This window comes from Botrytis fragariae (genome assembly GCF_013461495.1).
Source record: "Botrytis fragariae strain BVB16 chromosome Unknown tig00000101, whole genome shotgun sequence".
NCBI classification, from domain to species: Eukaryota; Fungi; Ascomycota; class Leotiomycetes; order Helotiales; family Sclerotiniaceae; genus Botrytis; species Botrytis fragariae.
Genome location: NW_023500996.1, coordinates 970,746 through 996,104, shown reverse-complemented (window position 1 = coordinate 996,104; position 25,359 = coordinate 970,746). Strand labels below are relative to the sequence as shown.

The 25,359-nt window shown below is 43.1% G+C and overlaps 10 protein-coding genes across 10 annotated transcripts; 1 reads left to right on the top strand and 9 right to left on the bottom strand.

Annotated features, from left to right (window-relative positions):
• Nucleotides 1–399: 399 nt before the first annotated feature.
• On the bottom strand, nucleotides 400–1,032 carry Bfra_008960 (uncharacterized protein; the record flags this gene model as incomplete). Its single annotated transcript, XM_037339315.1, has 1 exon — nucleotides 400–1,032. One exon carries the CDS (start codon nucleotides 1,030–1,032, stop codon nucleotides 400–402), a length of 633 nt encoding a protein of 210 aa, XP_037190881.1.
• Nucleotides 1,033–2,175: 1,143 nt separating this feature from the next.
• Bfra_008959 (uncharacterized protein) lies at nucleotides 2,176–2,886 on the bottom strand (the record flags this gene model as incomplete). Its single annotated transcript, XM_037339314.1, has 1 exon — nucleotides 2,176–2,886. The coding sequence occupies one exon, from the start codon at nucleotides 2,884–2,886 to the stop codon at nucleotides 2,176–2,178; it is 711 nt and encodes a 236-aa protein (XP_037190880.1).
• Nucleotides 2,887–4,546: 1,660 nt separating this feature from the next.
• Bfra_008958 (uncharacterized protein) lies at nucleotides 4,547–5,224 on the bottom strand (the record flags this gene model as incomplete). The annotated part of the gene is made up of 1 exon (XM_037339313.1): nucleotides 4,547–5,224. The coding sequence occupies one exon, from the start codon at nucleotides 5,222–5,224 to the stop codon at nucleotides 4,547–4,549; it is 678 nt and encodes a 225-aa protein (XP_037190879.1).
• Nucleotides 5,225–6,406: 1,182 nt separating this feature from the next.
• Nucleotides 6,407–6,678, bottom strand: Bfra_008957 (uncharacterized protein; the record flags this gene model as incomplete). Its single annotated transcript, XM_037339312.1, has 2 exons — nucleotides 6,407–6,637; nucleotides 6,667–6,678. The coding sequence occupies 2 exons, from the start codon at nucleotides 6,676–6,678 to the stop codon at nucleotides 6,407–6,409; spliced, it is 243 nt and encodes an 80-aa protein (XP_037190878.1).
• Nucleotides 6,679–7,429: 751 nt separating this feature from the next.
• Bfra_008956 (putative cell wall anchored protein) lies at nucleotides 7,430–9,356 on the bottom strand (the record flags this gene model as incomplete). The annotated part of the gene is made up of 4 exons (XM_037339311.1): nucleotides 7,430–7,901; nucleotides 7,953–8,428; nucleotides 8,485–9,128; nucleotides 9,176–9,356. The coding sequence occupies 4 exons, from the start codon at nucleotides 9,354–9,356 to the stop codon at nucleotides 7,430–7,432; spliced, it is 1,773 nt and encodes a 590-aa protein (XP_037190877.1).
• Nucleotides 9,357–10,270: 914 nt separating this feature from the next.
• On the bottom strand, nucleotides 10,271–12,679 carry Bfra_008955 (putative ankyrin repeat protein; the record flags this gene model as incomplete). Its single annotated transcript, XM_037339310.1, has 6 exons — nucleotides 10,271–11,511; nucleotides 11,590–11,644; nucleotides 11,695–11,952; nucleotides 12,003–12,056; nucleotides 12,105–12,327; nucleotides 12,375–12,679. 6 exons carry the CDS (start codon nucleotides 12,677–12,679, stop codon nucleotides 10,271–10,273), a joined length of 2,136 nt encoding a protein of 711 aa, XP_037190876.1.
• Nucleotides 12,680–14,789: 2,110 nt separating this feature from the next.
• Bfra_008954 (putative nacht domain protein) lies at nucleotides 14,790–18,166 on the bottom strand (the record flags this gene model as incomplete). Its single annotated transcript, XM_037339309.1, has 5 exons — nucleotides 14,790–15,378; nucleotides 15,435–17,286; nucleotides 17,350–17,550; nucleotides 17,603–17,795; nucleotides 17,849–18,166. The coding sequence occupies 5 exons, from the start codon at nucleotides 18,164–18,166 to the stop codon at nucleotides 14,790–14,792; spliced, it is 3,153 nt and encodes a 1,050-aa protein (XP_037190875.1).
• A 940-nt stretch (nucleotides 18,167–19,106) lies between these two features.
• Nucleotides 19,107–20,812, bottom strand: Bfra_008953 (putative golgi to endosome transport protein; the record flags this gene model as incomplete). Its single annotated transcript, XM_037339308.1, has 4 exons — nucleotides 19,107–20,451; nucleotides 20,501–20,534; nucleotides 20,597–20,674; nucleotides 20,731–20,812. 4 exons carry the CDS (start codon nucleotides 20,810–20,812, stop codon nucleotides 19,107–19,109), a joined length of 1,539 nt encoding a protein of 512 aa, XP_037190874.1.
• A 1,717-nt stretch (nucleotides 20,813–22,529) lies between these two features.
• Bfra_008952 (putative peptidyl-prolyl cis-trans isomerase protein) lies at nucleotides 22,530–23,729 on the top strand (the record flags this gene model as incomplete). The annotated part of the gene is made up of 5 exons (XM_037339307.1): nucleotides 22,530–22,669; nucleotides 22,729–22,796; nucleotides 23,021–23,190; nucleotides 23,250–23,356; nucleotides 23,417–23,729. 5 exons carry the CDS (start codon nucleotides 22,530–22,532, stop codon nucleotides 23,601–23,603), a joined length of 672 nt encoding a protein of 223 aa, XP_037190873.1. The 3' UTR covers nucleotides 23,604–23,729.
• A 147-nt stretch (nucleotides 23,730–23,876) lies between these two features.
• On the bottom strand, nucleotides 23,877–25,089 carry Bfra_008951 (putative dna-directed rna polymerase iii subunit rpc6 protein; the record flags this gene model as incomplete). Its single annotated transcript, XM_037339306.1, has 2 exons — nucleotides 23,877–24,717; nucleotides 24,818–25,089. The coding sequence occupies 2 exons, from the start codon at nucleotides 25,087–25,089 to the stop codon at nucleotides 23,877–23,879; spliced, it is 1,113 nt and encodes a 370-aa protein (XP_037190872.1).
• Nucleotides 25,090–25,359: the final 270 nt, after the last annotated feature.

Below are 25,359 nucleotides of genomic sequence, written 5' to 3'. Positions count from 1 at the left end.
CTCATCATAGAATGTCAGATGATTGCAACAGTGTCATCCTCATCATGGTTCATTCAAAATTAATTAGATTTGGAGGGCTTTGCACCTTTAACTAACTGGCATGTACTTTTATGAATGTTCAATTTGTGTAACAGGTTTTATTTTTATTGTCATGGTATTATATAACGGAACAATCGAACCATTCCAGTGACACCACCGTTACCCAGCTACAGTTTTCCCATATTACCAGCCACCCTGTTGCACCAATGCAATGTGATACCGAACACCGCAATAAATAGCTATCATGTCTCCGAATATCCTGTTCCAATCCCCATCAATATCATGCCAATCACATCTATATCACATCAAATGGATTTTGCGTGATTCTAACATACGAAGATCTGGTTCCCACCGAAAGGATTAACGTTTCTTTAAGAAAAGTTTTCTATAAACACGACGAAGTCTTAACTCATCCTCGCTGTCTACAGAGATATCCCACTTGCCATCAAGACCTAGAACCTCGTACGCCAAGGTCCAATTGTAAAAGTTTAGCTGATATGCGGCGAGAGTAAGGTCAAGTTGCTCGAAACTATCGTGGTCGTCGAGACGAGCGAGAACCTCCACTTTCGTGAGATTGTTGAAGCTGTTCAATACTGCCATTACCATGGCAACGCTAGCAAGTTTACCCTTGAACGTTGCGGCATTGTCATACTGTTTGGGAGCCTTGATGATAATCTTGACCTCTTTAATGATCTCCGCGTAATCCATAAGAATTTTCAAGAGAGCTCCAATATCGGGAACTGATTCTGGTTGGGAGAAATCAAGGTCGAGAATCATCTTAGCATTGTCGGCGGTCTTCTCAATAGTCAAGACGGAATGTTGACGAAGGGTTGAGAAGTCGAATTCTGCACTATTATTAGATTCATGGACAACATGTTGATTTTGTTGGGTAGGTTGTTCTCTTTGCGTGGATTGACTGCCATCACCATGATTGCTGCCGGTCTGCTCTCCTTGAATAGATTGGCTACCATCATCGTGGTTGGTGCGAGTCATATTTACTTTGGGGAGAATCGGTCGGTAATTAAAATGTTAAAGGTTTGGGTCAAAGTAATTCTCAAATTTGGAGTGTCTCGAGAATTTATGGAAGGATGTTTGAGTTTTTGTTCCTGGCTGATGGATATGGATGTTCTTATAGAAGTTTTCGCTACGGTAGGGTGTATTGTGATTTAGATTCTGGAGTGGATACATACATGTATACAGCCATCTATGCTAGGGGCCGTAGTATGCGATCAAATCAAAAGTTTAATATAGCAAAGCTGTCACAAATATACATTCACTACGGCCTTTTAAATATTTTAAATTGTTTGAGCATCATTCCTTGCTTCTAAGGCCTGGTGATTGAACGCTCCTTGGAGGCATGGAGTTTGAAACCTCGTGTTCTGAGTAAGCTCTTGAACGTCAACCAAATATTCATTCTTAATCTTTAGACCTTGAAGTATTGCGGTGTAGAGCAGAGACTTAAGTAAGGCAGACAATGGAGTTACTAAGGCTTGATAGTTGTAAATTCACGAATCAATTTAGTGGCAATGAGATGTTGAATTGTGTGTCTTTGAGTAAAAATCTAAACCCCATTTACATGAACCAACGTCACTTACTCCAAGATATCTCACTTTAAAGCTAAATCTAGTTTCTGACTCTATCGGCGCATCAAAAAATCAATGTTTTCACACTCCAAGTTATCATTTGTGGAAATTTGACACTTCAATGGTACAAGTTAAGCTATCAACTATGCGAATCAGTGTTAATATCTTTAAATGACTTGAGGGACACCCATATGTCAAAGTTGTACTAAAAATACGCTATGAATTGTGACACTTCAAGATTTCAGCAGCTATCACTTATTGGCAGAATCAATTGGCACATGTAGTCAGGTGAAAGGTGGTAGTCATTGCTATGATATAAGCTAAAAGTCTGAACCCTTTGGGACATAGCAAAACCTTCGCCTCCGAAACAAAGGATCAAATGAGTGTTAATCAGCCAGTAGAATGACATTCCTTTCCACATGATGACATCACCTCTTACTAGCTAGTTCCCCAACAAAACCTCCCCCATGCCGTTACCAATGCGAAAGTAGAACAAGGTTCACTATACTGCAAACGTTCTCCCCAACATCCATGCTGCCAAAAAGATCTCACCTTACTGAGTAACAAATTCAGTGCGGTATACACCGCGGAGTCGCTTTCCGTAAGAGCTGTATCGCTCAATTGGATAATGTTCAGAACTTGTCATGATTTGGTACTTCATGCTCCAATCCTGGAAGTTAAGGCCGTTGAAAGCCGCAGCCAGCTTCAATTGCTGGAAGTTGTTCTCGTTGTCAATGTCAACGAGGATGTCGAGTTCGGTGAGTGCAAAAGAGTTGAGTTGCTCAACGAATTTTTTCATGTTGTTGACACGTTGCTGATAGACTGCCCGCGATCCGTGCTGTATGGGCTGGATCAGCTTGATCTGAACCTTGGTGATGGATGAAGCGTACTCTGGTAGGACTTTCATTAATGCCATCATATCGGTTGGTGGATCAGCGATGAAATTGAGATCGATGAAAAGCTTCTTCTCATCACCGTTTTCTCTAAGAACGATTGCGTAGTGCTTTTGAATGCACTCATATTGGATGGTTGCAGCCACCTTTTTAGCGTTCTCCTCGGTGATCTTCTTGTCGGCTAACCTCTTTTCTTCAGCAGCCTTCTTCTCCAACTGCAGCTTGTTCCAGGCAGCTCTCTGCTCATGCCACTTCTTGTCTTCAGCTGACATCTTCGCAGCAAGTTCGTCCTTCTGGTTGTTCTGCTCCTGTGCGATCTTGATAGACATAGGTACAAGCTTGGCCTGTCCACGGTTGTTCTTGCAGCCCATCTTGAAATTTGATGGTGATGAACGAGAAAAGGATTTGGATATTGAGATTTTGAATAAACCTGTACATGGTGGTCAGCTTTGAAAAAGGATAGATGCTGTGAGAGACTCGTGTGTAGATGGATTCTTACTTTGTGAAAGAGTATCAAAGTTGTAGTGTGGTGGAGTCGAACTTATTTGTGGATGGAAGAATGCAATAATGAGTTGTTGATCTTTGTCTGAGATATTCTGAAGAAGGTGTTTATCTTAGATGTTGTGAGTAAGATACTTTTCAAAAAAAGATTGGGATTCTGGAGTCAGGAGAAATCCTTATGTAGATAATGTGGTACAGCGGCTTCTCTATCGAAAGACGCTAGTGTCTCTAGCGAGTGATTTATTCTTACAGACTAGGCGAGTCGTTCAATTCCACTGTAACCGAGCCGTATTTGAGCAAATCATTGGTATTAGGAAGGCTACACTATGACGTTGTTCATTTCCTACATGTATAATACAGTATGTAGATTCACCACAGCTCATGCAATTTGCTACAGCCACATTGGCAAGATAGCCATCTTATCAGACAATTCACATATTTATATAAGTAGAGCCAGCCTCCAAAGGAGCAATACATACATTTTGTAGCTATTGGTCTCTGTGATAGAACACTATCTCCTGTAGTCTGAGAGTTCTTTCTTTGACTAATCCCTCAATCACTATTCATCAACTCGGGCTCGCCTAATATTCACCTTCATCACAATAAATACACTGATATCCTAATAAAAAGACATTCACAGACAGAAGTATATGATAGTGGTTCTTCAATAAACTTATTTATCTATATTGGAGTTCAAAGCTAGTCGAATCCTTTCATAGATCAGATAGAGTACCTATTAGATAGTCTATTGATGCACCTTTAGAGTCATCAAAGTTATCTGCAAAATGCATGAAAGGAATTGCTCACTACAAAATTAGGTTCCCAAATGTAACATTAGTGATTGTAATTAGTGCATTACACGACGTCGTCCAACAAATCTAGAAAGAGCATGCTAAATATTCAAGGGACTACTCTGTGATCTTAAGTAAATATCTAAAAGATGGTAGTACTAGCTGTCAACTCTCAAACACATTCGAAAATCCAACCATTTTGAAGATCCGAGGAATTGTTAATGTTTGATTGAGAGTCTAATAAAAGATTTCATAACACCCTTTGATCTACAATGATACGATGCTCATTCCATCTCTCTGAAACGTTCAATCTACATACTTACTTGGACCAAGTCAAATCGTAATGTCTTTCGCATTCTTTCCGCAAACGTTTCAATGTAAGAGAGAATATACATTGCAAATTGTATATAAAATCTATATTAATTGGGATTCGTGTTGAAGTAATTATAATATCAAGTATGTAGAGATTGTGTGATAAGTTACTATTTTGTTAGCTTGTTTGTTAGTTATAAAATGTGACGAGTCACAGACTCGAAGTTTATCAATGGCACATTAATTCAGGTTTCGGAGTTTTCAATTAGATGATGCTATCTTCGTAAAAGCTAGAAAGGCTTTCACGATCTCCTCCAAAAACATGACAGCCCCTAGGAAAAGCCCTGTTCACATCTCTCCGCATCACCATAATAATTCATACCAATAGTCAGACCATCATTCCCGCTCCCTGATTACAGACTCTGCATCACTTCTCCTTGTAAACTAAGAATTTAGCTTTGTATAAACCAGCCAATCTACGGTCCCATGGACTACCAATATCAACATTGAATCTACCTCTGACATGGAGAATCTCCGTAACCATTGTCCAGTCCCTAAACTTCAAGCCGAATGCCGAAGCTGCGAGCTTCATTTGATTAAAGTTAAAGGCGTTGTTGAGTGAAACCACGAATTGGAACTCGTCGATCTTGAATTTGTTAAGGCAGTTGATAGTCTGCATCATGTTTCTGACTCGAAGGTTGTAAACCTCAGAGGATTCATGATATGTTGGAGCGACTAGTCTGAACTCAATCTTTGTGATAAGATCCGTATACTTGGAAAGAACGACATTGAGATTGGGCTCGTTGGCTGTCTTTTGGTGATGAATGATGTCAATGTTGATGTGCAACTTGACAGTTCCGGTGCCGGCATCTTTAACTACCTTGAGCGCAGCGTGCTTAGGTAAAGTGGTGTAGTCAAAGTTGAAGACACGTTGAAGAGCCAAAGCCTTCTCTTGTGCCAGCTTTTGGGCCTTGGCTTGCTGAGCTTGCTGCTTCTGTGCTTCCTTCTGCTGTTCAGTAGCAAGCTTCTCGGCTGCCTTCTGTTCGGCATAAACTTGAGCTGCACGCTTGACTGGTGTTTGAACGCGGGCGTTTTTGGAACCCATCGTGAAGATCGAGTGAGTTTTTACGGTGTTAAATAGTATGTGTAGTAAGAACTACGAAAGATTTTATATGGAAAGGATGTGTGAAGAAACTTGGGAGTCTGAAAGTTCCTGCTCTTCGTTGTGAATGTGAAGAGGTTTATCGAATGTTTGGATAATGTATTGTAAAAACATTCTGGATTCTAGAGAAAGAAAAATGCTTATATACTATTTTCATAAGTGCAGAAATCTCTCCTACTGTTCCAAAAGCAAGTTCATGTATCTGTGTCGTCAAATCAGCCGTACCCCGTGCAAGCATCGACGTATCAAACTGTACCACACAGCCAATAGTACGGCTAGCCAGTCACATTTTTTGATACTGTTGATGCATTGATGTACATATAAATCAGTGAAGTTGATTATCAATATATCGAATACTCTACCGTAATGTAATCCATATTCAAGTTAAGATACATTGCATGTCGATTTCTTACAATCGGGAATGAGCCTATCAAGAATGCCGTAAATTGCCATGCCATTTGAATAAAACTAATAGCTAATGGCTAAGAAAACAATAGTCCCGAAAGCCTGAATTACGGTGAAAATATAAATTATTCGAAATTCTAGAGTATTTGTGAATGTTTTTATAGAGCTAGTTCAATTATCTCGGGGAAATTTTCAGGCTATCGTATCCTATCACGTTGCTTTCTTGACCTGAAGAGTTGTATCAACTTTCACATTCTCATCTTATTATTCCTTTATGCGATGGAATAATATCTATAGTATTCTTGTATATAATATAGTTTTTCTAAATCTGAGTCTTTTTGATCAAAGTGTAGATAGTTCAGCGCAGAGTTCATTATTTTGTTAGTTTACCATATAATAAATATCACATACTCTCAGGTCAATGTCACATCGATTTCAGAAGTTAGGTTAATCATTTGAGTCTGCTTCATTGGTTGTATCGCTGCTTATACTAGAGGCATGTGAGTGATATATTCTACATAGAGCTCCCTGGTACTCTCTGCAGCATGTCTTCTCTGGAATCCAAATGAAGATTCATAATGACAAGCGTTTCCTTGCCCATAGAACCTTTTCTATGGATACTATAGACTATCCCAATTCTCTATAGCTTGTCACATACATTCTATGCCCGACTACAAACACTTTTGAGTCAGAAACTCACTCCTATACACATCTGCCAGTCTACGAGCAATTGAACTCGGGACTCCCACGTTGACTTCCTTTTGTTTGTCGCCAAAAAATTGCTGTTTCCATAGTCCAATTATCAAAATTCAAGCCGAAACATGCCGCAGCTAGCTTCATTTGCTGAAAATTATCGGGTTTATTGACGGACATGAGGAAGTGAAGATTATCTAGATCAAAAGTATTTAGGATATCGATAGTCTTGATCTTCCTGGACCATCTTTTATCCCCCTAACTTCCATGTGATTTTCAACACAAACCGAAAAACACATAAAGCCGATAGCGTTACATTACAAACTGAAATGAGCTGTTCAAGTGATATCATAGTGCTATAATTTGATTGTACATGTTGGTTGTTCATGACAAACTTTCTTTTTGCCATCTGATTACATCACAACGCCCCTTTGATTCTCGCCAAAGCTACCAATCAGATCTCAAGGCTGATTTCCATGCAAAAATGTATAATCGGACAGGAATACTCATGCTGACTAGTATATCACGAGAAAAGTAATGCGTTCATCCATCTCCTTCACATAAGAATTCTATGATGCTATAACCAAACCACACTAGAACACTGGGGTAAGTCATTTATTCTCATATTTCGGAGAGATACCAGAATCTTGAATAATCTGACGCAAGATTTGTAACAAGATTGATCTCCTTTAATTTAACTCACTTAATTACTGCAAATCTTTCTTACTTGGAGATGAGATACTCGCGTCCTAATTCTGGTTACCAACAACGCGTCTTGTCTCCATGATCTGGGAGATACGGCTTGTGGTGGTGATGGGACGATTACCAAACGTCAACGGGCAAACTAATTGAGACGTCACATTTTATACATTAGCCACTTCTCAGGTGACCAACAATTTTCTTCTTTGCCTGTAAGACATACAACGCTCATGAGGTAGTCGTGAGAAAAACTGCGGGAAAGCGGTAAGATTAGATACTTATGGTATTTACAAATCGAAATTAAACTAACTAAATATTTACATTTGAACAATTCTTTCAATTGATAGAAAGTTAAGACTCCAATTTCTCACTGACCTGTTCCTTTGGCGCCTCTATTCCAGGCACACGACAAGGATTGCTAGGATCGTAAGCCATACTCATTACGTTTGCTCGGAGCCGATTAAGGGCTTTTCCATCCTCCACAATGAGAGACTGACGCGAATCAGTCCTCGATTCCTCTTGATTTTTGGTGCGACCGGCCGCAGATGATCTGCGCCATACCCATACCAGAGAAGAAATGATAAGAACAGCGACCACAACTCCAATGGTAGCCCCGGCTATCACGCCAGTGCTTGCACCATTGCTTGCGTTGTTACTTGAAGTCGAAGCTGTAGCGGATGAATTGGTCGTCGTAGTGCCAGTAGTATTGGTGGTGCTGGAGGTGTTGGTGTTTGTGGCCAGTAGAGCTTGATTGAAAAGTGAGGCAACATTAGCATTTGTAAAGTCCTCAGAAGGGCGAGTAAGTTGTGCAAAGCCACTCGAACTGTTCATTAATTAGTCTTGAATATGATTTGAGGCGTTGAAGAATACTTACTTCCCACCAATAATATCAGTAATGTTACCCGGAACGATGTATCTGTTGGCGTCATGATAGAACGTTGATGTCCATGATAACGTGTACATATCGTAAATAGCCACTCCCGAACTCTCCCAATCACAATAAGATGAGTACTTCTTTTGAGCTCCACCAACTGTTAACATCTGCCTATTTCCGACGAGATGGCAAGTGTGTCCAAAACGTGGACTGCCTGGTACAGACTCATAGACTTGTATCCACGTGAATGAAGGCAATGAGAGCACGAAAACATCGTCATAAGACACAGAACCTCCATCTTGTCCACCATAGAGGTATATATTGTAACTCGAGTTGTCAGGAGCAGTAGCAACAACGGTACAAGAATCCATTCTTCTTGGGGGTATATTTCCCGATGCCTGTTGAGTAAACCAAGAACCGTTCCCTCCGTTATATGCACTGTTAATATCGAAGATATTAATTTGATCCATTGGAGCCTAGTGAGACTGGTTAGAAAGACTTTTGATACTATCAAGTGCTTGTTGTGACTTACCAAAGTACCTCCTAGTTCATCTGACAATTCACCAGCTTGACGATACATGCCACCAAACTGTATTAGTATGCCTTTGCCATTCTCTCCTACTCCAGGTATATATTGTAAAAGGCCCCCTGTTCTCGAATTTGTGTCGATGGCTGCAGTAGAGATATTCCTCGTCGTATTGTCCGTCATATTTAACATAACCATACCCTCCAGAGGCACCGAACTTCCCGAAGGAATCGAGGTCGTTTCTGTGCTCGACCCGTTATTGATCTCGCCATTAAAGTAAAACCCAAGACCTTGATCCGGAATATCAGCGCTCGCCCCGAAACTAGGTTTCTCGGGTATCGTAGTATCTACGTCAATCGAGGCCCATTGATTGTGAGCTACATCATAAGACAGCAAGGTCTGATTTGGTGACGTAGGGCCGGTGAAGCCATAAAAGCTCGTATTCATGCTTTGCTCGGTTCCACCATATAAATATATTTCATTGCCACTAGGGGTTCCAGAAAAAAGAGCACCGTTGAGCACTACAGATGAGAAGGCATTTGATGATTCTGAATCCGAGAGAAACACCTGCTCCGATACCAGTGGCAGACTTGCGGAAGCCTTTGTCCAATTCCAGGATTCGTTCATTCCAACACCTATCATATAATTATCTATCACTTTTATGAGCTGAGCCTCGAATTGAAGTCTGTTGACTTACTTGTACCCAAAGTGATATTCCCAGTTATGCCACCATGATTATTCGATTCAACGAAAGTTTCATGGCCCCCGTAGATGTACAAAATTTCATTTTTCAATACCGACGAATGATACCATCTTTGGCACATATTTTTGACGGGATCTAGCCCTGATGGAATGTCGTTTTGCGCACGACGCAACATCTCGAGAGCCTTCATCCCACCCCTCCTTTGCATCTTATCATTCTTATGTACCAGAGACTCCGTGACAGTGGGCCGTAAATATCGCAAAATTTCCGAATTTTCCTCTATCCTCATCGACTCTTTGATATCCTTGAAGCACGTATTTTTGAGTCACTAGCACGAAGGTATACAGATGCGCAATTTGCCGAAGTTATCAAAAATTGATCGGCGTGTAGAAAAGTGCAAGATTCATTAGTCAAGAAGAGAAGAAATTCACGTCAAGAAGCTGTGTGAAGAGGAGTTTCACAAAGAGACCATGTCCCGGGTATAGACTTCTATATTATGAGCAAAGATTCAGACACCAAATGGAGAGTGGCGGAGGTCTGACAGTCGCATCTCGCTAGACAAAGAGACCTGGACTTTCTTAAGATTGCCAGCCAAGAACTTTCGAAACCGGCACACGAGGATATAGCAAAAGAGGTAGGGAAAATACCAGGTACCACTTGCTTGTCCAATGAACTTACAGAAAACTCACAAGCATTCGTATCGAAGACAGGAACACATGCTGTTCCTGCATGGCAAAGGATTCGGCGGTTGCATTTGATGGTAGAAGGATTGCGGCTACCTCATCTTTCTTAGAATAGTGTCAGGGGGTTGTATTAACGAAAGCGGAAATGTATTATATTTATACATCGGCCCCCAAATGAGGATCGAGATAAACAAGTGTGGAATACGGGAGGCCAAGAAATTCAGAAGCGCAGCTAACAATCACGTGATAAATAGAATAAATGCACGGTCCAACTGGAACTCCACACAAACACACGACGACAACTTCATGCCATGGCAATTATGTAGTAGGATACAACTTCAGTTGTAATTAAAAATGTCACATTTTCATGCAGTTTTCAGCGATGCTTTGTATTGACAAATAATACCTAGTCTATCTGCTTTGATTTCTTCTTCCATTTGACTCGATCCCAAAATGTCAACCCTTTGGCGGACATACCATGGTTGCCAAGTTTCGGTAGATACATCTCAATCTCTTCTCTCGTCTGCTCATCTATGTTAGTTGCGAACCTCTCATCATAACCTATTGGCTGATAGCCAGGATCCAACGCTGTGAGATATTTCACTACTTCCACCTTTCCGTAATAGATGGCCCAATCTAAAACCCGTCTCTGTGCAGACTGTGTGTCAATGCTGGAGCGGCCATATTCTGCCAGTGCCATGATTGTATGTACGTTCCCTACTCTTGCAGCGTACATCAGAGCATTATTGCCATTGACGTCTCGTATGCCTTCACTAGCACCCTGTTCTAGCAAGCACTTTACTCCCCGATCATAGCCCTTTAGACAAGCGATCATTAAAGCTGTGTGTTTCGAATCGCCGGCTCGAATGTTGATATCAGCGCCAGCCTGAACCAGTAGTTCTATCACGTGTGTGTTGTGAGCGATTCCTTTATCGAAATAAACTGCTGCTATCAACGGTGTTTCTCCATATTTCCTATCTTTGACGTCCCAATTGCAAGAATCAACAACTGCATCATACTGCAGCAACAATTTCACCGAAAAGACACAATTCTGACGCGAGGCGATATAAAGTGGTGTCAACCCATGTGCATTCTGAACCTCCGTCGCTGCACCATGGCTTAACAAGAATTGAACAATTTGGGAATTCGAGGGCACTTGAGCAGCCCCATGCAATGGTGTGCATTTCAGATCACCTGAGACCAAATTGACGTCTGCACCATTCTCAACTAGTAACTTGACCACATCGAGCGATGCTTCATATTGACCGGCAGCCGCAAATAGAGGCGTACACCCCGCTTCATCACGTTGGTTCGGTTTGGCGCCGTAGGCTAACAAACACTTTATAGTAGACTTGGAGCCCCACTTAGCAGCAAGCACTAAAGCAGTATCGCCATTTTGAGCGAATCGATTCAAATTAAAATCCCCTGATTTGACGAGTGACTCGACCCTTTTCAAGGCTTGCATCCGTATCGCATCTATTAGTTCCTCATGTCCTAAAGGTGTTGTTCGTATGGATTTCATGATTGCTCCTTGAACTTGCGGGTACGCAGTGCCCTGGCTTGTAGCGGGAAATTTTGCTAGTCTAGAGTGATCTGTGATGCACGCAACTTCTACCTCCCTCGTACCAATACTCAGCACTGCTGAATCTATATTCCTGTTAGCGGCTTCGAAACATATGGAATAAAGTATTGGGGATATTGTGAAATTCTGCGAGGTGTGCTTACCTTGAGGTACCATCATCTTTTCCAGTCCTTGTCTGGCCCATGTTCCATCTGGCATCTAATGCATGAGTGAGCCATTAGTTTCTTGGGTAGGAAATTGCTACTAACCTCAACCAGAGTTTTGGTTCGAATAGTCTCATAGACTGATAGTATCGCGATATCGGGCGCCGTGGATAAAAAGTGACAGAAATCGGAGTTCAATTCGTTGAGTTCATGAGACCGAAAGGATATTTGTCGAATTAAGGGTGCTGTCGCATCATGCTTAACAAGTTCAAGTAGAGCCTCCGTATCTAGTCCTCGATGGGGCGTTCCCATGAATATCATCAAAGGAATGTAAGGCATTATTTTCCATCGCCCTAACATGGCCTAGGTAAATGTGTGAGTAATAACACTACACGACACAGACAGTTGCATACTTTTTTAATCACCAAGCCTCCCAAACTATGTCCGACAAATATAAGAGGTCGATCCTGCTATGGTTAATAGCTATCTTGCCAAAACACAAACACTTGACTTACTGATGCATGTCTGCGTATCTCTTCTACATCGCTACGGAAACGAGAACTGAATACGGAAATAACAGCCTCCGAGTGGCTACCTTTCAAGTGAGAGTCAAATCCATAGCTCATCACCCTGGCATTGGGGAAGTCCACCGCCAGTTTGTCTCGCAACCACATATGCGTGGGCTCTGATGCCCATGAACCAAAGGCATTACCAGCTAGTCCCGTGACAGCAATAATGCTATACCATCCATCAGTAAGAACAAATATGGAAGCGGAGAAGCTTACTCGAGGGCTACTGGTTCTTGCGGCTCATTTAGAGGAGTGAATCCATAGAAGGTTTGGTCAACGACAACTCTGTCCCCGCCATGGCCTTTCAAAACCGGCAATGGGACCGATGGATTCCAACCCGGCGGTGGTATGAAGTCTACAGTAGCGACTTTTAATTCGTTCGGCTGACCATCGATAAGTGGTGCGACAGATCTAGCAACCAGTCGCATTTCCAGCGCAGGATCGAATTGTAAATAACTGTGAACATTTTTGAGTGTTGTATCATGGGGTAGTCCCTCCACTCGGTAGGCTGTACGACCCATCTTTCAAAAAATACTCCAGGAAATTGACACAGAAGAGCGACGATGTCGACTTCAGTTGAATCAAATTGTTTCGAACTGCCAATCTGGATTCACTAGAATTGTTTTGGCTTAGTATTGAGCCCCTGTAAGTGAAACACCAAAAATGGAAAGTACCCTTCCCATCGGGATCCTTCCGATGTCAGCATCTCGTCACAAAACTCGAAAATTTTCCCCATTCGGCTGAAATTAACATTCTCACCAACAATCCCACGTGGCACTTGGCAAGGACCAAGCTGATAAGGTATCACATCGAGGGATCAATAAGCCTCCATATTAGATGAACATATTCGCGCTTAATTTGCACCATCTTCTCAGATGAAACACGGCATGCCAAGTTTACCATCGCGGGTGACCTAGGGTTCACAATCCTTACACTGGATATTACCGATCCTACCTTGTAACGTTTTGTATCTGAAAACTGAGATGTCGCCACGTTGTCTGCACTTCGAAGAGTCATTTACAGACTATCATCGCAGCCTTATCATCGTCGATTCCCGATAAAAATATATGGAATGAAATCATCCATTTCAATAATTACTCCTTCATCCTCGGTAATTAACCACGCGTAGATTCATTCATAGGGCTGGAAATGCTATATTAACGTTTGGGCATTCTTACCCAGGGAAGTAAATGCTCTCATCCAATCAAATGATACGCATCGCATATCTCAGAAATCTGCCATTCTTTCCCTATGAGGTCACTGAGTATCCTAGTAATCAATTGTGACGAGTATGAAGCAGCCAATTTCAGAACCAGATTGTTCCACCAAAATCGTAACTACTATTCCGGGCCGGTCCGTTGGGAATTCGTAGACTCGTGTTCGAGGGGCGTATTAGCCTTGTACTATTTTCAATTATACCCTGTGGATAGCGCTCTCCACGATACTATTCTCTGATCATTCCCCAGTATCAGAATGGGTGAACTAACCTTGCAGAATCATACATATCCCAAAGATACTAACTAGTAACTCTTCCACCCACTATCCAAAGAAGCTAATCCTCAGCAGCCGCTTGACGCCCCATCGAGTAATATTCTTTTACGAGCAGTTGTGCAAGCTTGTCGATCACAAGCTACCTATGTTCCTATAGCAAGCAGTACATTACATCTCCACCGCATATTCAAATTAAAGAGTACATACATATACAAATACAAATACATACACATATACATACGCATACACTCAGCAATCACCTCATCATTTCATCCACAAACCTTAATAGCGTAATTATACATATACATATACATATACATATACATACATAAATGCAAATAAGATAAGCCCACACACCGGGCGTCAAAAGGCGTACAAAATCGGAGAGCGCGATGTATGTGAGATTCACATTGTGTATACCTCCGTTCTATATTTGGGGGCGATATGGTGGAGACCCCTGAGTATGGGTGGATGCGGTGCGGTACAGTCAGCTGGAATACGGAGTGCTGTGCTAGGGATGTGTGGTAGGGGTGAGGTGGTGGGCGCTTCTTTTTTGGGTTTGGGGAGGGCTGTTGGCATGTGAATGTGAATTTGGAATGATGGATTATATGATGGGTTTGGAATTGGACTGGATTGGACTAGATTGAATTGAATTGAAATAAATGAAGAGGAGTACCTAGATACTCGTGATGTGGAAAAGTAAATAAGAAGAGCACGTGAATTTCGATTGGGGAAATGACGATTCGCGTACAACGACAATCAAGTATTGAACCAAGTAAATGTGTTTTAGAGACTTTTAAAGATAAAAATGAAAGCAGTTCCTATTTCCTAACTATTAGTGACGGGCTATGACTCCATCGTGATCGATAATCCGGATAAATATTGCTACATAAGAGAAGGAAAACGGAGAGGAAAGGAATTTGTCAGAGGCGTCGTAACCCAAAGCGAAGCCCGTCGTAAACACATTTACTTCCTGATCCTGTAATCTACACCCGCAAGATACCCTATGGAGAAGAAAGAAAGAAAGAGATAAAGAAAGAAATAAAGTAAAAGCAGCTAGAGAAGAAAACCCAAATAATCAAGAAAGAAACCCAAGCAACCCCCGATCCCCTACCAAAAAATTCCAAATCCACCCACCCCTTAACACAAAAACCCCGTGCGAACCAAAGCCTGCAAGCTCCATTTCGCATGAGCATGCTGATCCCCAAAGAGTTTCAGCTGTCCCTCATACGCCTGAGTATGCCAACTCGCCGCTTCTGCCACTTCTCCTCTCGCTTCGTAACACAGCGCGAGCGAATTCATCGCCCACAGAGTATCCGCGTGCATTCTTCCATGAACCTGTATTCTTTGTTCCAGAACTCTTTTACGCGTCTCAAATGCCTCTTCGATTCTTCCCAGCTGTGCGAGACAGCGCGCTGTGTCGGAGAGTGTCCAGATGGCGTGGGGATGGAGGGGGCCGAGGGTGCTAACCATGGAGTTGTAGGCGCGGGTGTGCAGGGCGAGGGCTTCATTGGGGAGACAGGGGGTACGGTGGGGAGAGCGATAGCAGCGGGCGAGGGCGTTTTGAGTCCAGATTATGTGGTGGTCTGTTGGGGGGAAGAGGGGTTCGAGAGTGCGGAGGGCGCGGAGGTGGAGAGATTCGGCTTCGGAATGTTTTTGGAGGTGGCGACAGACGCGGCCGAGTTCGTTAATGGTGATTATTATGTCTAGGTGATCGTGGGGGAGGAAACTGGAGAGAAAGTTAGAGTTTTCTTGAATGTTTGGGGAGAGAGGTGAAATATTTACCGGAGTTGCACGGCGAGAGCTTGACGCTGGATAGCTTCCGCGAGACGAAAGCGTCCTTGCTGATCGTAGAGAATTCCAAGACTATTCAATAACCATGTCTTTGACGCTTTTCCAGAATTGGTACCTCCAGTCTTTGTGATTTCCTCTTCAAACACGCGAACCCCCATATCTATTTGCCCACTCATCGTATACAGTCTCGCCAAATCTCGGATAATCATTGATCTTTCGAAATTAGAGATGATGTTAATGTTACTCGGTCCTCCTCGACGTTGTGATTGTATGAAATCGTCTAATCTGAACAAAGCTTTTTGAATATCCATCAAATCCTCTGCACTTTGTTTTCCAAGGGTACCAGATTGATTTGTCCAAGTTTGGACTAGTCTTTGGAGTTTTGCTATTCGATGCATGGGAAAGGGCAAATCTTCTGATAGTAATGATCTAGTGATCCAAGCCGATCGTCTTGTTTCGGACGCAACGAACTTTTCGTACTGTCGATGCAACTTCGAGTCGTATACAGATAGTGACAAGTGGTAGCACCAGTTCTCGGTGGCATACTTTGCCAAGGGATATTGCTGTGAATTCAGGTTGATCGACTCGGCAATCCCTGATTTGCTTAGGTACGTCAATGTTGCTTGTGCTAGTCCAAAGTGGGAGTACTTTTCTTCGAGAAGGAACCCAGTTGCTTGAGGCGATAAGAGGATAAAGTTTGACTGATCATGAAGATATTCATAGACAGATAAATGGCCAAGATGAAATGTATCTGATTCAGTTCTGTACTCAACCAAAGGATAACAAGCTTCCAGTACCGAGTCCTTAGAAGGCGCAATGTTCACATCGAAAATCATCCTTTCCTCGTCCCAGGATAATGCACACTGTAACTCAAGCCAATTGAGAGGTCTTGAAGTTCTACATACCCAATTGAATATTCGACGTGCTAAGGATTGGTGCACAATTGGTTTTGATGCCAGACGTTCCAGAATCTGTCCGTATACATTGTAAAGCCCCGTTGGAAGCCTATCCAACGAGGCTAGCATATCCTGGGTACTGAATGTTGCTTGCAGTGTCTCCATTCCCAGTCGTGCGAACAAAAACATGCCCGCTGCTTTCTGGGATAAAACATTGTAGACATACTGTTTCAAGTGAGATTCCGTACAAGGAAGGGTTTCAATTGCCTCTCTCAAGTACTGGTCGATGTCTGACTGTACAGAATTCGCATTGATGTGGATAGAAGGCAACAAGCCCAATTCTTTTCTCACTGGTAAAATGTCCCGTGAAAAGAATAATAGACGAATAGAGTTGCGCTCTCTGGAAATGCCATTCAATAAACGCAACATACCTGACATGTCTTCAGATTCACATTCGTCAACTCCATCTATGATAATGTTCAGTGCTGGTAATTCATGAAGGACTTCTGAAAGCAATTCCGAAATTCTGTCAGCAAAGGAGATGCGGCATCGTCCATATCTTTCGGCAAAGAGATATGCAGATATCAGTGCTTGTGGAATGACGTTTGCTTGTGCCGTAATTTGACCTAGAAGGCTGATATACATGGATTCCTGAGACTGTTTTAATCTGTCCGTTGAACTGCAGTGAAAGTATACTGTGGGGGTGGACCCATAATAATCTTGTAAATACTGGATTACAGTGGCACTGAGAATCGTTTTCCCGCATCCTGGAGAACCATAGCACCATAGTATCGGGTCTGACAGTCCATTGAGCCAGTTTTGAAAGCTTGTATCAGTGACCAGCCATTGACCTGTATTTTCCGATCTTTTAGCGCAAGCTTGATGTAGACTTTCGTAGTATTCGCCTGGGGATAGCCAAGTCATTACTTGTGCTCTAATATCTGCATCTGGATTATTCATCAGCATTAACCTCGGTAGTTGTCATGAATCATCAAGTGGACTCTACCGACCCTGGTTCTCTAGAGGAAACGAGATTTCCACGACGCCATTTTCGCTCATCTGGGGTTGTTTCACGGCGTAGAATTCCGTATACTGTTCGTATGCAAGCGTGGCTTCCTGGGATAATATTTGGGCGGCTCTGGAAAGCCGTTGAACGTGGTTAGTGAACTCCGCGTCGAGAGATTTTAGAATCGTGCGTTCAAGCTTAAATGCTTAGACTGGTCAGTCGATATCTTTGCGGGTTATAGATGTAAGGCAACCTACTCTCTCTGGATAAAGCTGAGCGAACAGTTCTTAAGAAAACAAGGATCTCGAAATACACATCCGCAAGAGCACTAGATACTCGGGGCTGGCTCCCAAAGATGACTTCATAATGGACTGAGATGTCCACGATATTGGTAATTTTCAATATGATCCTCGAAACCAATTGATAGTAGCGAATCGAGGTGCGTCCAATCTAGTTGATATTTAGCACTGACTCCCGGTAAATCAAAATGTATACATGCTTACCTCCAATAAAGCTTTCGTTGCACTCCACACTAAAGCAGACGGAGCAGGATAACATTGAAGCATCATATCAACAGCCGGTCCGCACATGGTAAGGAAGTCTATTAAAGGGGATATTTTTTGACTGAAGCATTGTGAGTTATTATTCGATGGATAATAGTTTTCAAGCAATTCGATTTCTTTCATGAGATCTTCGACATTCGCACCCAAGGAATAATTGCCTGCTGATTGTAGCTTATCAACATAATTTTGCAGTAGTGTACTAACTGGCATAAGCTTTGGTTCATTCTCGAGATACATTTCCACCCTCTCTTCTTGCATTGTCGAGTTGAACGTGAATTCTAGAAACGAGAAAAATGGCTGTAGTGTACTGGTTTATAATGTACAAGGTTATATATCACACCTTGTAAATCCAACGTGCAATGGGTAAGTAACGTGATCAAACTATATGCCCACTGCTCCAAGTTTTACAGGTGAGTGAGTCCAAGCCTGTACTGGTGATTGTTGGCGGCCAAATGTCGATCAGATTTCTTTCGTCTCTGCCACTGCTAAGTAAAGGCATGTAAGATAGATCAGCGAGGGGCAGATGATTAGAGAGGGTGGGTATATTGATAAGCGCGTCGCTATATCCCGACAGTGAAGATACGAATCAGTTGCAAGGTCAAACAGTTTCTTCTCGAAACATTTGCTTGATATTGCCCTGGAGCAAATTACAAAGCCAAAAAAAGAATCTCCACTGGATAACAGATTTTCGAATTGGCAGGATTAATAAAGATTGCGAAAGGATCCTTGACATCCACTTCCGGAGTTGGGGTCCAAAGTTAGCCTCCCATTATCTCCCGTAAGCTTGAACACGAGCAAAGGTACAAACAAGCATTCTGATCCTCCTTCAACTTCAGCTAGAAAATCAATCTCCCGATGACAAGTGGTAATGTTATTAAGGTTAATTAAGCGCTATGTCTTAATTCCAAATTTATATGTTGTGTTAGAAGCAACCCAGAGTCTAAGTGAGACGTTAGTCTAAAGTTTTCATTTGACTTTAACATAGTCGAGTACACTAGTATGACAAGCCGGAATTATGGAGTGATAGACTTATAGTTTGAACAGTAATGCATTTCGTCAAGGCCAAAGAACAATGAATGGAAATCTGATTTAAATTTTTTGCGCCTGATGATCGTATCTACAAACGCCCGTCCGCATACCTACTAACCATATGTGCTCCTCCGCAGAAATAGCCTCATCCTAACATTTGAAAAATTGCTCAACCCAATAGATCATCTAGTCCCCCTCCCAGCTTTTGTTGTGAAGTTTGTGGAGGGGCTGATCCTGCTGATGAAGCACCCCAAATACCAGCACTTGCTTTCTCCTTGGCCAGTTGTCCTAAAGCTGGACCTGAATTTGTGGGAGTGCTAGTCTTCTTGATACCAGCACTGGCACTAGACCATAAGGATCCAAAAGCATCTCCTCCAGACGATTTGGCAGCTGCAGGTGATTTGGCAGAGGATGTGGCCGACATAGGATTTGACTGTGTGTTGGGGGCTTGAACGGATGTAAAGTAATTCGGTTGTGTGCTTTGGTAGCCTGTCGGAACTGGGCGTGGCTGTTGAGCCATTGCAGGCGGAGAAAATGCAGAATAATTGGCTGGGGTATTGTTGGTGCTTGTTGCTGGTGAAATCGAAGAGAACCCAACTAGATCACTCAAATTTGCAGCTTTTGGTGCCGAGACTGGTTGAGGTGCGGCATATTGTGTATTGCTAGTCGTAGTAGCGGAATGCTGTAAGACTGGAGAGAATGCCGCTGGCGCGGCTGGTTGTGCGGGTGTCGCAGACTGAAAATCATCGAAGTCATCATCATCGGCCAAAGCATTCGATGCTGCAGGCGCAACTGCTGGTGTAGATACCGGTATTGGGTCATCGAAAGAGAATAAATCGACTTCTGGTTCCTTCTTCTTTGGAGGCTCAACCTTTTTCGTCGATCGCTCGGTTCCGGCCCTTTTGCGATTGGATGCTGCTGAAGAGCTTTCGGCCTGTCTTCGTGACGATGAAGGAGCCGCACCCTCGTCATATTCATCATATTCCTCAAACTTGTCTCTGCGGCTACTACTGCCACCAAAATCCCCTTGATTACCGGAATCTTGGAAATCACTAGTCTGACCCCCAAATCCACCACCATCTCCATACACACCTCCACTATATCCGCCATAACCACCTTGTTCCTCACTCCCGAATCCTCCGTATCTACTGGAACTGGACATTCCACCACCTAATCCCGCTCCACCTTCAACTCCAGTATATTTATTTCGAGTAGCTCGTGCTTTCTTTCGTTCCGCCCGAATCCGATCGACATCACTGAGTAATTCAGCCAATTCCTTGGCTCTGTTTCTAACATTTACACCTTGATCTTTGCCATTCTGATCGATGAAGTGAAATTGGCGCAACATCTTGAGGAGTGTCAAATGTGATCGCGCATCATCAATGACACGCTCCGAGCCATTCTTGATTAAGAACTCGAGTAACTGTAATCCTTTGTATATTTGTCTCCATTCCTCGGCAGCTTTCTCTGTAAATCTCTTGTAAATCATAGGCATAATCTCATTGAGTAGTTGGCTGGAGCTGGATTAGTGTGTGAAGTTGCTTTTTGACCGAATCGACTTACTAGTTATATGTGCCATTGGCGATCTCCTGCATTACTGTAATACGATATTAGGATTGACAGTTTCGGCATTCGAGATGAACAGATCTTGCGACTAACATGAAGAACTTGCACCCCATGGTTCATTGTTGGTAGCCTCTCTCACTTTGGCCTCCATCTCAGTATAATTCATCACAGCTACATGATTGTTAGTAGATGGTCGACTCAGCCAGCTGTCTACACTGAGCCCTTACCATTTTGTACTTTTCGCACGCCCGCCTTCAAATCGTACAACGTCAAATTGGAAGCGGCCTCCTTCAAACTGGCGAGATCCATGGCTGGAGTCGTTTAATAGAATTAATGGAATTAATTGATGATATGGAGTTATAGACGCGGGGGAAATTATCTGGATACTGTATGGAGATGCAGAAGTCCCATGTGTCCTAGAACGGCGGCCGATCGTAAGCTAAGTTGGCACTAACCTTGGACGGGATGTATGATCACGTGATATCACTCCAAGCTGGCAGCAGTATCTTCTAGCAAAAATCTGGTAAATTATCTTTGGCTGTATGATGGACAGTTTAGATAGCAGCTACTTGTCATTCTCGTGATAGTTTCGACACTTCATCTCTATGTCAAGACCTGATTGTCCAATGGCTCTACGAAGGTACCTCATGATTGTTGTACTGATGCCGAAGAATCATGGCAGAAGTACGTAAGGAAGCGGTGAAGAGCCCATGCTTTTATTTCATCAGTCGGGGAAAATTCGCTGCAAGGGAAAAAAGAAAAGTTTAAAGTATCTTCAGAGGTTACGTTCGACTCTACGAAATCATCCATAGACTACCACGCTGTACAATCGGTGTAGTATTCGCCAATCTTCTCTTTCCTCCCCCCTCCCCCCTCCCCGATCAATTGCATCTGACCGTGTTTTCTTCGGTATAAAAACAAGCATCCTTCACCAAACCAAACAAGGTACGTCGCTGAGATACCCCGAGCAAACTTGCAGGAGTGAGACCTGCAGGTGAAGCACATCTTTCGTATTCCATTGCACGCTTTTGAATGATTGGGGCATTGGGGCATTGAGTTTGCAAAGTAACCCGCTTCCCGCCTCTTGTGTGCTGCGGTTTTTGCCTCCCCTCCAGCCGAGAAAAGGATAGATGAAGGCGTCATGTCATTCTCAACCAAATGCGCGGCGTCTCCTGATTGGATTTTCCGCAATGGCACATTCCAAATTCCACATTGACCCAAATACTAGACCGAGCAAGTTCGGATCATCTAGACTCTATTTCCAGCAGCTGCACAACGCCGATGAATATGGATTTGATGATGATGTGATGCATCTGAAAAGTGGCTATGAGAGGCGACCCTCTAGTCCAAGCTGTCATCCGTCCCGGGACATTTAATACGTACCTGGCGATACTTTAACTGGGACCGAGATTACCCTCCATGATGACCCTTTAGAAAGTACTCCTGTAGTGAGACGGGTGTGTAGAATGAAGAAGCAGAAGCAGAGGTGTAGAGAGTAATCCGAAAGATGTTCCTCTTGTGAAGAACGTCTCCTTGAACACCCAGTCTCGCAATAGTCTCTCTCTGTGTATATGCTTCTATCTATCTATCTATTGAGTACCGTACGTAGCTAGGTGCATACTCCTGGCCATCAAACCTTACTCGCGAATCATGGAATCACTTAGTCAACTCACATCCCTACCTTTGCTGAGCTCACCCTTCCCCACCTGCATTACCTGTTTTCTTTTCCCCCTCCTTCCGATCGATTCCTTCTCTTTCCCTTCTACTCATTCTAACCAATCCTTTCCATTGACAACCCGAAGAATATCCCTGAACAATTCACCTTGTCACCTTGTTTTCTTGATTTGCTTTGGTGTTAGTACGCTCACTCTCACTTGCCCCAATTGCTATCATTCGTGCTACGGCGACTGCTACTACTTCACTCACACACAATCCCACGCACGCCTCATCTTCACCTTTTTTTTTACCCTGCCCCACCAGAAAACTAATTCAACCAATTAGGGAGCTCTTGACAACTTCGCTAAAAATGCTATTCATGCCCCGCACTGCTTCTGCGTTGAAAAGCACTTCGCTGCCCCTCCTTCGCAACACCTTCATCAACAACTCTTTCAACTCTATCTCTTCAAGACAATTTCACGCAACTAAATCAAATATGGCCATCACAACGTACGTTCTCACATCAGAACTTCATCAACAGAAGTTCATCGAAGCTCACATATTAATAGTTACTTCGATGTTACCTGGGAGGGTCCAGTCCTTGACGCTTCCGGAAAGGCTACCTCTACCGTCCAAGGTAAGTGATGCAATCACCATCTCATTGATCCATTTTATATCAACTTCATCACAACCTCAATCACGTCTCATCACAATATGATTATGCGCATCTGTTATTGCGCCAATTGAGCTCTTGTTGAGCTCCAAAGACACATTGTGTTTATTTTGATTGTCGTCATCTTTGCCCCACCTTCCACTTCCCCTCTCGGTTTCCGGAGCTGACATACACTTTTCTTATCACAGAGCAAGAGGGAAGAATCAAGTTCACCCTTTACGATGATGTAGTCCCAAAGACCGCCGAGAACTTCCGTGCTCTCTGCACTGGTGAGAAGGGTTTCGGATACCAGGGTTCTTCCTTCCACAGAATCATTCCTCAATTCATGCTTCAAGGAGGTGACTTCACCCGTGGCAACGTACGTTACAAATACTCGATCAAAACATTCTATCAAACGCGAAGCTAAGAACAATACAGGGTACCGGTGGAAAGTCAATCTACGGTGAGAAGTTCGCCGATGAGAACTTCGATCGAAAGCACACCCGTCCAGGTCTCCTCTCCATGGCCAACGCTGGACCAAACACGTAAGTTTACAAATCTCTTCCGAGCCTTTACAATAGTTCAATCAACTAACAACTATATAGCAACGGCTCCCAATTCTTCGTTACCACCGTTGTTACCAGCTGGTTGGATGGCAAGCACGTCGTCTTCGGTGAGGTCGCCGATGAGGAATCCTTGAAGATTGTTAAGGCTCTCGAGGCCACCGGATCCGGCAGTGGAAAGGTTCAATACAACAAGAAGCCAACCATTGTCAAGTCTGGCGAGCTATAAATGCATTTACTAGCGAGTTTATCGGTGGCAGGTGGTTTTTGAGTCCGACATCGTTCGGTAATCTTCATTATGATTAGCTATCTGGCGGAATGAATGACGAAAAGTAATGCAACGAATTTTACTAAATTATTCTGCTTTTGAATGTGATATCTACCCATGTGATTAGAGGCCTGAGTTTTTAATGCTTCCCATCTGTGGTATCTTTCCTGAACTCCAAAGCCGGCCGTCGCTATGCTATGTAATAGAATCCTTTCCCAAATAACCATTTTCGCCCTAAATATTCAACCATGTTTGAAAGTATTCGCAAGTACTTGGTCCTACAGGCCCACCCTCTTCACACAGATCGGCAACCGGACAGTGTCCACACGGAACATCCGTCAAGGCACTAAATGGGCCACCTTCCTGTTCTTCCCTAAATCCCTTTCTTACAGCCCTATAACAAACACCTTCTGGACCCGCAAGAACCCTCTCAATCTTATTATCGAAAATCAATATGTCCAGTAATTGCTGAATATCCTGAGCAGTTAAAGTCATAGCTGTAGCACCTGAATTCTCAATAAACGATGTGAGTTCATTGAGGGTTGGATATCCTTGGTAGCCGGGTGGCATAGGTAATAGAGCATCGTAGTGTCTTCTAGCGCCATCTATAGCGTCGTCCTCAGTAACATCTTCGATTTTGACTCGGGACCCTAAAGTTTTGTCTCTCAATGCTTTTGCTTCATCCGTGGACATTTTCTTTCCCATAACCTTCTTTGGCCTCCTCAAACTCGCCGAACTAGATTTATAGAAAGATTTCCTATGGATGTGATCAAATAAAATATGCGAGATTTGTGTGATGAACTCCTCGTCTAGTTCATTATCGGTATACCATGCTCCACCGGTGGCTCGATCGGAAGGCTGCAGACTGGACTTGATGTACATTTTCCTATTACGTGCCTCTACAGATTTCATTTCTGAGATCAAGTGTTTAGTCTCGAGGTGCTTGAGCGCCGTGCGAAAAACTGCATCGTGAAGATTGGACCGAGCCTTGATGGTTTTGGTCCATATTCCTTCTTGGCCGGCTTCGTCGATGAGAGCGTAGACAATTTCTTGTTCCGAGGAAAGACTGCGATAACTATTCGGGGACTAATTAGCATCGTACATACATCTTCAATTGGCAATTCTAGGTTGAATTGATCGCAAGATCAGCCGCGAAAGGAAAAGGAAATACCTACTTCTTAGCTTCCTCCTGAGTACGCAATTTCCATCCAATTCCCCTCTGCGAATCCTGAACCACCTTGAACAATTTATCATTTGTGAGGCCCTGGGTGACGGCCAACAGCATAGCCACATCATCATTAGGTAGAACTTTGAGTTCGAACAGATCTTCTTGGAAAAATGTAGGATTATCTTCGAAAGATTCAAAACACTCGTCATAGAGGACTTTTTTCAAGGCTGCGATTTTATCATCGGGCGCTGACGCCGCGGTCGCTGCTCGTGAAGACATGATGGGTTATGGTTGTGCGAATTGGAAGCTGGAGATTATGCTACCGGTGTTGACGTAACATTGAGGATTTATGTAGGGAATCGATGTTGCTATTTGGGTGGTCGAATCGTAGAAAGGTTGTTCTCGAGGGAAATAAATTATTTTTGGAGGGGGACGATAGACGAGGCTAGAATTGACAAAAGAAAAAATGGCGCCTTGTCATGCAGCCAATAATTAGTCTAGATTACTAAGCGGGTCTGGAGTCGTTTGGTGACTTCAATATCAAAAGTT